Source organism: Elephantulus edwardii, unplaced genomic scaffold, assembly GCF_000299155.1.
Source record: "Elephantulus edwardii isolate Elephantulus edwardi_28Jun2011 unplaced genomic scaffold, EleEdw1.0 scaffold00003, whole genome shotgun sequence".
NCBI classification, from domain to species: Eukaryota; Metazoa; Chordata; class Mammalia; order Macroscelidea; family Macroscelididae; genus Elephantulus; species Elephantulus edwardii.
In genome coordinates, this window is record NW_006399753.1 from 36,199,812 (window position 1) to 36,212,588 (window position 12,777).

At 36.8% G+C, this 12,777-nt stretch overlaps 1 protein-coding gene across 1 annotated transcript in view; it reads left to right on the forward strand.

Moving 5' to 3' along the window:
• Positions 1–12,777, forward strand: part of MGAT4A (mannosyl (alpha-1,3-)-glycoprotein beta-1,4-N-acetylglucosaminyltransferase, isozyme A) — a 142,656-nt gene that overhangs the window by 111,830 nt on the left and 18,049 nt on the right. Inside the window, exons 8-11 of the mRNA XM_006879371.1 lie at positions 1,119–1,233; positions 2,234–2,364; positions 11,800–11,907; positions 12,024–12,217. Of these exons, the coding sequence (XP_006879433.1) occupies positions 1,119–1,233; positions 2,234–2,364; positions 11,800–11,907; positions 12,024–12,217 (548 nt within the window). The remainder of the gene's footprint in view (positions 1–1,118; positions 1,234–2,233; positions 2,365–11,799; positions 11,908–12,023; positions 12,218–12,777) is intronic.

Sequence of the window (12,777 nt, forward strand, 5' to 3'; positions counted from 1 at the left end):
TACTTTTCACTATATTGAAGAAATTCACCTCTAGTCCTATTTTGTTGAGTGTTTTCATCAGGAAAGGGTGTTGGATTTTGTCAAAGGTCCTTTGGGGTTTTTTTTTACCCTCAGAGAGGATGGTGGATTTAAACTTAAAACCTTTCAGCTAGCAGCCCAAAATGTAACACACTGTGTCCCAAGGCTCTCTTCCTTGGATTGAAAGATGACTATTGAAAGTAGTCAGAATATGTAACATTGAATATAACAGTATATATAAAGTTTCATATATGAAAACACAATACCTCAGATTTAGATACGGTTTTTCTTATAAATATAGCAGAAGTCTTATTTTAATTTCAAAATAATAAGGAAAACATTTTAACACATCCAAATAATATTACAGTTGAACTTGGCTATTCTGTTCTAGGGCCAATGTATAAATCTTTACATTATGGTCAAAATCTTTATGTAGACAGTTTTAAGAAGTAGTTAGATTGTTTTTAACATGTTTTAAATTCTTCTGTAAGAAGTTAATTAATAGAATCTAAAAGCTTTTGTTATGGAGTACAGGAAGATTAAATATATGAAAAACTAAGAAAAGATGTGCTAAGAAATAATAAGAATAGTTCTTCCTAAGTGGCACTAGTATGTCAGATATTACAACAACAGTGGCAGATATAAACTGAATATATTGTATGTTTACAGTGTGTCAGTGCTCCCTACAGTTTGTGCTGTTCATTATTAGCTTTTTCTTTAACCTTCTCTTTGACTTGGTGCATGTTTTACATTTAAGGGGGAAAAATTAGAGACCTACAGAATTCTTTCTCTTTGAAAAGAAAATGAGTAATAAGCAGCATAAAACACCAAGTAGAAGTAACTCATAGACTGGCATTATTATCGACTCGACGGCACATAACAACAACAACAACAGAGTACTTTAACTGACATCTATGTGTATATGCATATTAATATGTGTGTGTATGTTTCCTGTTTTGTTCTCATTTTCTCTGAATAACATTTATCTAGATGTTTTCATCATTTCTGACTAGTGGTTTTCTTGGAAAAAAAAAGATATTTTTAAAAATAGTATCCATTTAAGTTTCTCCTTCTCTTTCTGATTATTCACTTCCCTCTAGCTTGAAGATGACATTATTGTGAAACAGAATTATTTTAATACCATAAAAAATTTTGCACTTCAACTTTCTTCTGAAGAATGGATGATTTTAGAGTTTTCCCAGCTGGGTTTCATTGGTAAGAGAACATATCATTTTTATGTGCTTGTCGAAAGAATTTTGTCTCTCAGACTATTAAACAAATTCTTACTGTACTCTAAATTGTATTCTATACAGATTTTTTTAAATGACTGATTGCTTTTTAAAAAATTTAGTGTAAACTTACTTTTCAAGCTAGGTCTGATGGCCTTGTGGGTAAGGAGTTTTACTGTCAGTCTGAGCCAGCAGTCCAAGTCCACCAGCTGCATATAAGGAGAACGATGGGCAGTCTCCTTCTCATGATTTATAGTCTCTGAAAATCTACTGGAGAGTCAGCTATGAGTCAGTAATGACTTGATGGTACATAACAACAACAACAACAATATTGTCATGTAGTGCGTGAAAATTCTCATACAGTTACTAATCTTTTATTTCTTTGATTAATTAAGGGGTTCATTTTTAAACATTTTTAAGTTTCTAAATAGCCACCTAAAAAAATATTATTGTTGTGTTGTAAAAAAGAATATGTTTAAGGTTGAAAGATTACACAAAATTTTTAAAAAAGCCCTAATGACAACATTCCACTTCCTGTACTTTAAAACAGAAGCTAGACCTTTGACCCTTTAACACAAAAGTTACTTTGTGAGCCAAAAAGCATCTTTACTTGTAAAGATTTCAGTGAAGATAGGATTTAGGAGTCTGTTTTTTGCATTTAGCTGATTTAGTAAAAACATCTTTATCTTAATCTCTTCATGTTCTTGTGGGTTGAGTTTTAATGAAGGAAATTTTTCTGACTTGCTTTTGAATCTTTTGAGTTGATGATTGTGTGATAGATTTTAAAATAGAACAGTAAAGAGTTCATTGCTTCAATTTATAATAAGATGGTAGCTCAAGACTATTTAGCTAAAGAAAGTTTTTGTTTATAATAATGCAAATGGGATAACTATGAAATATACAGTTGCAAGTACAAATTTCAGTACTTAAATTGCTCTGATACTTCATTTCCTCATTACTGCTACTGACTTGGAATCTCTTTTTAGGTAAAATGTTTCAAGCACCGGACCTCACTCTGATTGTAGAATTCATATTTATGTTTTATAAAGAGAAACCCATTGATTGGCTTTTGGATCATATTCTCTGGGTGAAAGTCTGCAACCCTGAAAAAGATGCTGTAAGTTAATTTTTTATACAGGTGGAGGAGGCTGCTCTGCTAAATTCCATGCAAGTGACTTTTCATGAGCCAATTCTCTCAGTGAATTAGTTAAGTATTCAGTTGAAAGAGAACAGTGTTTCCATTTAAAGTTTAAATTGCCTGCCTTATTTCTTGAATTGATTTAAAAAAATCTGTAGACAGGCTTTTAAATAACTTAAAAATTCTACATTTCAGGGAAGCTTTTTGGAACAATAATATTTCTTAAATTGCTGCTAAATGTTCCTGGTCTCTTTAAGTTTCTCATATTTGATTACAGCTGGCTAGAGAAGTGGATCTATTTTCTTTGAGGTGTTTGAGTTTGTTTTCATAATCACTGTTGACTCTAATATCTATATGCATTGGGACAACATCAGACCCTGGTGTATCTAGAAATAAGGAATGAAATAGAAATTTTTTTATACAAATAGAAGTCATATAAACAAGTAAAAAATGGCAAGTCAAAAAGAGAATTTTTAGTACAATACTTATAAGAGACTAATGTTCTTGCTAACATGCTCACTTTTGGAATTATGGTGGTTAAGTGAGTAAGTGAATTAGAATTTTTGTTTTGATTATTGAGACTTGTTGACACAGTGCTTAAAGTGTTTGGCTGCTCCATGGGAGAATAATGTGAATCTGCTTCTGTAATGTGTGCAGCCTTGGAAACCCTATGGGGAAATTCTGTTCTATTCTGTAGGGTTACTCTGAGTTGGGATTGACTCCATGGCAACAGATTTTTTTTTTACTTTGATTATTCAAATATTACTATTTTCATAAGAATCTTGTTGCAAAAGGCAATTAGATGTGGGGTTTTTGTGCAATTTGAATTGTTTCTCTGAAATAAATATAACTTTTAATTTCTTTTATAAAGCATAAGCATATTATCAATGTACATATACTTAAAAATTAATGATTTCATAATAAACAAATATTTATTTTGAGAGTACATCATTATAGTGTGCATTCAAATTCATTGTAACAAACATTTAGTCTAACTTCTTGATTTTATTGTCTCTAGAATAGTTTGCCACTTATTTTCAGAATACTACCTCTAAGTATCTATAAACTGTTATTGTGTTCCTTTCTTTTTTTTTTTAAAGAATCCATTGGTTATGTATATTTCCAAACCCCTTCTCCACATACACACCAAAAAAATGGGAGACTGAAAAACTACTATTTTAGAACAGATATTGGAATGTAAAACAGTAAAGTATCATCTCCTAGTAACATAGATGTTTATTTTAACAACTCATTTTTAAGTGCTAAGCCTTTACTGGTATTTTTATTGATATTTCTCATTTTTATTGTAAGACGCTCAGGGTAAAGAGTCAAACAGGTTGATAAAACTTTTGAAGAATGTATAAATGATCTGATGCCATTTAAGAATAATGTGGCATCTTTACCTGCCTAGGGAACATACTTTAATTGATACTATACAGTTTACCTAATATGTGGTAAAGTTCCAAAATTAGATTATGAGGTGACATAGGGAGAAGTGAAACAACAACAAGAAATGCTGATTGTAAAAGTAAAACAAAACAAAACACTTTCTTTCAATCATTCACAAATTTTTGTATGCAATCTTTTGCAGAGTTTCATCTCTTCATTATTTCTTAGCTTATGGTTTTGCTTTGTTTTTTATTTGATATAAATGATAAAACATTTACCAATCCTGTAAGTTTTACATGTATAATTCAGTGACATTAATTACATTCATAATGTTTTACAACTGTCACCACTATTCTAGATTATTTTATCACCCTTTACACAAACTAATGCTCCCTAAGCAGTTATCTCTTTCCCCCTTGCCTGGTAACCATACCTCTTATTTAACCTCTTGGTTGCCTTGGTTACCTTTTGTTACTATTCGTAAACTTTGGTCTCTATTTTTTTTTCTATTTTATATAAATGGGACCATATATTTGCACTTTCTTGATAGACCTGTTTCACTAAGGATGTTTTTGGGGTCTAGCCATGTTGTGGCATGCTTCAGGACTTGATTACTTGTGGCTGAGTAATATTCCATTGTATGTGTATATCAGTTTGTTTATTCATTCATTTATTAACAGATGTTAAGGTTTACACATTTTATTCATTATTGTGGTTACTGCTACAATGACCATTAGTATACAAATTTCTGATTATTTTCTGATTATTTATTCTGATTACTTCTTCTGGATGTAAAGATAAGATTAGGATTACTAACTCATATACACTTGCTATAAATTGGATCTTAAACTGAAGGAATTGAAGAACAGATTCAAGCCTCAAGTTCCAATACTTAATGCTTTGGGCAGAATATTAAATGATCCAGGAAGCATTAAAAGAAGATGGAAGAAGTAGGCAAAATTACTGTACCAAAAGGAATTGGCTGACACAGAAGAATTTAATGAAATACATATGAGCAAGAGCCTGTGGTGATAAAGGAAGAAGTTCAAGCAGCTCTAAAAGAATTGGCAAAAAATACAAGACCCCATGAATAGATGGCATGCCAATTGACATATTTTAACAAATAGATGCTGCCCTGGAAGCACTCACCAAGTTGTGCCAAGAAATCTGAAGAGCAGCCACCTGGCCAACTGACTGGAAGAGATCTATATTTGTTCCCATTCCAAAGAAATGTGACCAACAGAGTGTGAAAATTATCAAACAACATCATTAATATCATATGCAAGTAAGATTCTGCTAAAAATTATACAAAAATGACTGGAACAGCACATCAACAGAAAACTGCCAGAGGTGCAGGCTGGGTTTAGAAGAGGCCATGGTACTTGGGATATTATAGCTAATGTTAGATGGATCTTGGCTGAAAGCAGAGGGTACCAGAGTAATATCTATCTATGACTATGCAAAGGTGTTGGACTATGTGGATCAAAACAAGCTGTGACTAACTCAGAGATAAATGGGAATCCCAGAACACTTGATTGTGCTTATGTGAAAAGTATACTTAGACCAGCAAGCAGTCGTCAGAACAGAGCAAGGAAACACTGCATGGTTCAAAATTGGGAAGGGTGTATGGCAGGGATGTATCCTATTGCCATACCTTTTCAATTGGTATGCAGAACAGATCATCTGGGAGGCTGGGCTCTATAAGGAGGAATGTGGCATCAGATTTGGAGGAAGACTCATCAGCAACCAGCTTTATGCAGATGACACAACCTTGCTTGCTGAAACTGAGGAGGACCTGAAGTGCTTGCTGCAGAGGGTCAAGGAGTGCCCCCTTCAATATGGATTGAAGCTCAACATCAAGAAAACAAAGATTTGCAGCACTGGGCCAATTGACAGTATTATGATCAATGGTGAAGAGATTGAGATTATTAACAGCTTTAATTTGTTTGGCTCCACAATCAGCAGTCTTGGTACCAGCAGCCAGGAAATCAAAAGAAGAATTGCGTTGGGAAGAGTCTGCTGTAAGGGACCTCTCCAAACTGTTACAAGAGCAGAGATGACAGCCTGGAGACTAAAGTGCACCTGATAAAGGCCATAGTCTTTGCAATTACTTGCTGTGCGCCAGAAAGCTGGACAATGACTACGGATGATAGAAAGATAATTGATGCCTATGAGCTGTGGTGCTGTAGAAGAATATTGGATATACCATGAACTTCCAGGAGATCCAACAGGTTCATCCTGGAGAGGGTGAAATCAGGCTGCTCCTTGGAGGCAAGTATTCTGAACCTCTGTCTGACATACTTTGGGCATGTTGCAAGGAGAGACCACTCCTTAGGGAGGGACATCATGCTTGGAAGGGTGGAGGGACAACACAGGAGAGGAGGACCCTTGATAAGATGGATTGATTCAGTGACTGCAATAAGGAGGGTTGGTGTGTCAGAGACAATAAGGTTGGGACAGGATAGAGCAGGTTTCAAGGCTATTGTACATAGGGTCACTATGAGTCGCAAGCTACTTGACAGCCTACACAACAACAACAACAACAAGTTGGATCTATTGAAGACAGTGAGTTATGGTACTTTGATGTTTAACTATTTAGGAATTACCAACCTGTTTTCCATTTTTAATTTCTGCCGGCAGTGGTTTAGGGTTAGCATTTCTCCCCATCTTCAATTCGCCGGTTCTCTTCATCAGCCTATTTTTTATTACCTTTTTTGGTCATTAATGTTCTAGAGAGGTCAAGTGATAACGTCATTGTCATTTTAACTTGTGTCTCCTCAGTGACTTAACGACATTTAGCACTTTTTATGTGTGTCTTGGTCATTTGAATATCTTCTGGTAAAATGTCTATTCAGATCCTTTACCGATTTTTAGGTTGGGTTGTTAGGGTGTTGTTGCTCAAAATGAAAAATATTTCTTTATATACTCTGTATATTAAACCTTTATTCAGTATATAATTCCTCACAATGTCCGACCTTACTCCATGTTTTTTTGTAGCCTTTAATTTTCTGTTTACTTCTCCCAAGATGTCAAGGAAGCCATTACTTTCTGACCATTTGAACATTATCACATTATCTCATTGACAGTGGTATGGGAAACCTTTCAGATCATTTATACATTCTTCTAAAGCTTTACCAACCTGCTTACTTTACCTTGAGTATTTCCATTGCCCATGGCACAGGCTCTCTTGAGTAGGAAACGTAATTGCCCACACTTTCTTTCCCTCTTCTACCTCATTTTACCTTCTCTTCCCTTTGCTATTGTTGCTGCCCTCATCCTCCTTACTTTTCCTTTTCTATTCTTCTCCTTCTGCTTATAGTCGAATGTTTGTCAGTGAGATGCTCTTTCAACTCTGCTACATATTAGTAATAATGCTAATGAAGTGTAAAACTTTTTAAGGGAGCTCTGGTGACCTAATGGCAAGAAGCTGCACTGCAATCCCAGAGGTATACAGTTCAAATCCACCAGATGCACTGCTGGAGAAGGAGGGGCAATCTCCTCCTGTACCAGTCAGATCCGTTTTGATGGTACACATGCAAAAAGTAATAAAATAATAAATTTTTTTTAAACCCTCAACCTCTTTGAATAGAATTAGACATTATAGTTAGTAACATTCTGGAGTCTTTTAAAGATAAAATATTTCATAAATGTCTCTTTTTTTCTTTCATTTAGTCCAAAATTTGTGAAAATTATTACTTAACTGTCCTGCAGATAGTTTACTAAAATATCATCCTACCAATGTCGAAGCACTGAATTAATGCAATCTTGAAAACATTTTTTGGGTTTCTTAGAATTTTAGGAATCATCACACACAGTTATCAAGTATAAGGACTATTTGTAATCTGAAGTTTTGGTCATGATACACCTTGAGTTGAAACATTAAATTATTCCAGTGTGAAAAGCAATGCATATGAACTTTGTAAGCAAACCAGTATAAAATAAAAAAAATTATTTAACAAAGAAGCCTAAATTGCACTGTCATGTATAGTGAACCTGTAAGACAGTAACACTGCCCTATGAGATATGTTGTTGTTATGTTGTTATGTGTCATCGATTCACTTGCGACTCATAGCGATCCTATGTACAAAATGCCGTTCAATCCTATGCCAACCTTGCTGTCTCAAACACACTCATTCCCGCCACTCCACTCACAGAATTGATCCATCTCATCGAGGGTCTTCCTCTCCTTCACCGTCCCTCCACTCTCCCAAACATGATGTCCCTCTCCAAGGACCAGTCCCTCCTTGCAACATGCCCAAAGTATGTCAGATGAAGCTTCAGAATCTTTGTCTCCACGGAGCATTCTGGGTTCACCCTCTCTAGGACAAACCTGTTTGTTCTCCTAGCAGTCCATGGTATATTCAACACTCTTCTCCAGCACCACAGCTCAAAGGCATCAATTCTCTTTCTTTCATCCCTGTTCACTATCCAACTCTCCAATGCATAGCACGTAATTGCAAAGACTATAGCCTGAATCAGGCACACTTTAGTCTCCAGCCTGACATCATTGCTCTTCAGTACTCTTGAGAGGTCCCTCACAACTGACTTTCCCAATGCACTTCGTCTCCTAATATCCTGGCTGCTGTTACCAAGAGTGTTGACTGTGGAACCAAGTAAACTAAAACTGTTAACTATCTCAATCTCTTCACCATCCATGCTGATGCTGCCAATTGGCCCAGTGGTGAGAATCTTTGTTTTCTTGATGTTGAGCCTCAATCCATATTGACGACTGCAGTCCTTGACCTTCTGCAGCAAGTGCTTCAGGTCCACCTCAGTTTCAGCAAGCAGGGTTGTGTCATCCACATAACACAGGTTGTTGATGATTCTTCCACCAATCCTGATGCTACATTCCTCCTCATACAGCCCAGCGTCTCAGATGATCTGTTCTGCATACAGATTGAAAAGGTATGGAGACAAAATACATCCCTGATGGACCCCCTTCTTGATTTTGAACGATGTAGTGTCTTATTGCTCTGTTCTGATGACTGTGTCTTGGTCCAAGTATAGGTTTCGCATTAGCACAATCAAATGTTCTGGGATTCCCATTCTTCTCAGAGTCAGCCATTGCTTGTTGTGATCCACACAGTCAAAAGCCTTTGCATAGTCAATGAAGCACAGATAGACATTCTTCTGATACTTTCAGCCAAGATCCATCAAACATTAACTATAATATCCCTCATACCACGACCTCTTCTAAATCCAGCCTGCACATCTGGTAGTTCTCTGTTGATATATTATTCCAAACGTTTTTGGATAATTTTCAGCAGAATCTTGCTTGCATGTGATATCAATGATATTGTTTGTTAATTTTCCACACTCTGTTGGATCACCTTTCTTTGGAATGGGAACAAATATCAATCTCTTCCAGTCAGTTGGCCAGCTGGCTGTTCTCCAGATTTCCTGGCACAACTTAGTCAGCACATCCAGGGTAGCGTCTGTTTGTTGAAATAAATCAATTGGTATGCTGTCAACTCCTGGAGCCTTGTTTTTTGCCGATTCCTTCACAGCAACTTGAACTTCCTCCTTCATCACTGTAGGCTCTTGCTCATATGTTATATCATGAAATTCCTCCGTGTCAGCCAATTCCTTCTGATACAGTGACTCTGTGTACTCCTTCCATCTTCTTTTGATACTTCCTGAATCATTTAACATTCTACCCAAACTATCTTTAAGTTTTGCCACCCGTGCCTTGAATTTGTTTTTCAACTCCTTCAGCTTGAGAAATGTTGAATGAATTCGGCCCTTTTGATTTTCTGACTCCAGCTCTCTGCACATTTCATTATAGTATCTTGCTTTGTCGTCCTGAGCTGCCTTTTGAAATTTTCTGTTCAGCTCTTTGATTTCTTCCTTTAGCTTTGGCTTCTCAGCGCTCTAATGCAATACTCAGAGTCTCATCTGACATCCATCTTTGTCTTTTCTTCTTCTTCAGCCTTTGTAATGATCTATAAGGCTATAAATTCCTACAGAAGTAGACTACCAAATATTTCTCCTGCAGAACAGCTGGTAGATTTGAACTGCAGACCTTTAAGGTAGCATCTGAGCACTTTACCCACTGCTCTACACTTTAACCACAGAGCATAATTTATGTGTTTTAAGAGTCAAAGTTATATTAACATATCTTGAAAGGTAGCTAAAGTGAAATCTTTCCCTCTTTACTTCTATTTTTTCCCTTCTGTCTTTTACATGTGATTTGAATGCAACTTACAGAGCAAATATATTTTCTTTTTTTTTCTCCAATGGGTTATAATTTCTTTATTTGTTGTTGTAAAGTGCTGTTGAGTCAAGTACAATTCATAGTGACACTGTGAACAAAAACGATCTGAACCCTGTTCTATCCAAGCCATCCTCCACTTCCTGACACATAAGAGCCCATTGTGGCAATGTGTCAATCTACTTGGTTGAGGGTCTTCCTCTCCTTTGTCGACTCTCCACCCTTCCCAACATCATGTCCTTCTCCAGGGAAGAGCACTTCCTACCAATATGGCCGAAGTATGTGAGGCAAAGCCTCATCATTTTTGCCTCTAAAGAGCACTCCAGTTGCAACCTCTTCAATACATATCTGTTTGTTTTCTTGGCCATCCCAGGGATATTCAGTGCTCTTCTTGAAAACCACAGCTCAAAGATATAATTTTTTATATAATTTTTTTGACCCAGTGAACAATGGCTCTGAACCTTGTTCTATCCTGTGTCATCCTTATTCATTGTCCAGTTCTCAGATGCATAATAAGTTATCATAGAGGCTAAGATGTGCCTAATCCAGACCAGGGTCTTCCCTATTACTTGCTATGCATCGGGAAGTTGGACAGTGACTAAAGATGACAGAAGAAGAATTGATGCCTTCGAGTTGTTGTGCTGGAGAAATCTTGAATATACCATGGACTGCCAAGAAAACAAACAGGTCTGTCTTGGAGAGGGTAAAGCCAAGTTTCTCCTTGGAGGCTAGGATTTTGAAGCTCTGTCTCACATACTTTGGGCATGTGGCAAGGAAGGACCATTCCTTGGAAAAGGATATCATGCTCCAAAGGGCGGAGCGACGGCACAGGAGAGGAAGACCCCTGATGAGATGTATTGATACAATAACTGTGGAAATGGGGTTAGGTGTGTCAGAATCAATAAGACTGGCTCAGGACAGGGCAGGTTTCAGAGTTGCTGTCCATAGGGTTGCTGTGGATCTCAGGTAACTCAGTGGCACATAACAACAACAATGATATCAGTTTGAAGACTAAGGTGTATCTGATTCAGGCAAATATATTTTCTATTCCATCACTCATACACATTTCGTTTCAGGACATTGCTGCAATTCCCAGAATATACCAGTGCTTTTCCCACTTTCTCACTCCAGTTACTGTTTCTAGTCACCCTTCTCTCTTCTCTCTGCCTGCCTTCTGGCTTATTCCTGAGCAAATGCTGCCCTTTTCTTCTTGCATGTTTGGTTACTCTTAGGAGTGAGTACTTTCTGGTGCCATTGTTCATCTTCCAGACATGTCTGCTGTTAGATGTATTTTTTAATTTCATCTCTGATCATGACTGTTTATCAGATTGGTTGTTGCTGTTGTTACTGTTAAGTGTCTGCTGTTGAGTCAAGTACAACTTACAGTGAGCCAGTGAACAATGGCTCTGAACCTTGTTCTATCCTGTGTCATCCTCATCATATCTGACACACTTGAGCCCATTGCTACAGTCACTGTGTTAGTCCATCTCATTGAAGGTCTTCCTTTCTTCCACTGACCTTCCTCCTTTCCTAGCATGATGTCTCTTTGCAAGGAATACTGCTTCTCACAACACACCCAAAAGTATGAGAGATGAAGTTTCACTGTCTTTGCCCTTAAAGCTGCACCTTCTCCAAAACTATCTGTTTGTTCTTTTGGCGGTCCATGAGGAATTATTTATGCTTCAAAGAAAAGCATGAAAGGTACATGGCTTTAAATTACGAGTTGAAGTTGTCTTTTCAGTATTCTTTGTTTGAAGACAAGATTTCACTTTATTATGAAACACTAATGTGATTCTTTTTTTTTTAATACTTAGAAACATTGTGATAGACAGAAGGCAAATCTGAGAATTCGCTTCAGACCTTCTCTTTTCCAACATGTCGGTCTGCATTCTTCACTAACAGGAAAAATTCAGAAGCTCACGGTTAGTGATTTAACTTTATTTTCTTCTCTGAACATACAGTTTGTCATTTAATATGTAATTATTGCTCTTTCTCATAAATGTAAATTGTTTAATAGCTTATGTGTATTTTCTTGTAGGATAAAGATTACATGAAACCATTACTTCTTAAAATCCATGTGAACCCACCGGCAGAGGTCTCGACTTCCATGAAGGTCTACCAAGGACACACACTGGAGAAAACTTACATGGGAGAGGATTTCTTCTGGGCCATCACTCCAGTAGCTGGAGACTATATCTTGTTTAAATTTGATAAGCCAGTCAATGTGGAAAGGTTGGTGGCTATTGATATGTTCTTGGTCTTGTAATTGAAACTTCTTGTTTGTAATGTGATTTATGCAATTTTTTTTATATAATGCATATAACAGATATGAGGAGAAAGAAGGCCCCAAAGTATTGTTTTAAGTTCACTAACTTTGCAATAGATGGAGTTTGTTTTCAGATGATAGATAGACTTTCTTGGTGTTTCTGCAGTTAAATTTAGTTGTTGTTATTGTTGTTGTTATGTGCTCTCGAGTTGCCTGTGACTCATAGTGACCCTACATGTACAATAGCTCTGAACTCTGCTCTATCAGAGCTAATCTCACTGTCTCTGACACATCTACCCTCATTACCTCAGTTACTGTATCAATCCATCTCATCCAAGGTCTTCCTCTCTTGCACTGTCTCTCCACCCTTCCCAGCATGATAGCTTTCTCCAGGGTCCGGTTCCTCCTGTTCACGTGCCCAAAGTTTGTGAGAGTTTCAAAATCCTTGCTTCCAAAGAGCAGCCTAGTTTCACCTTCTCCAGGATAAACCTGTTTGTTCTCTCGGCAATCCATCATATGCTCAACA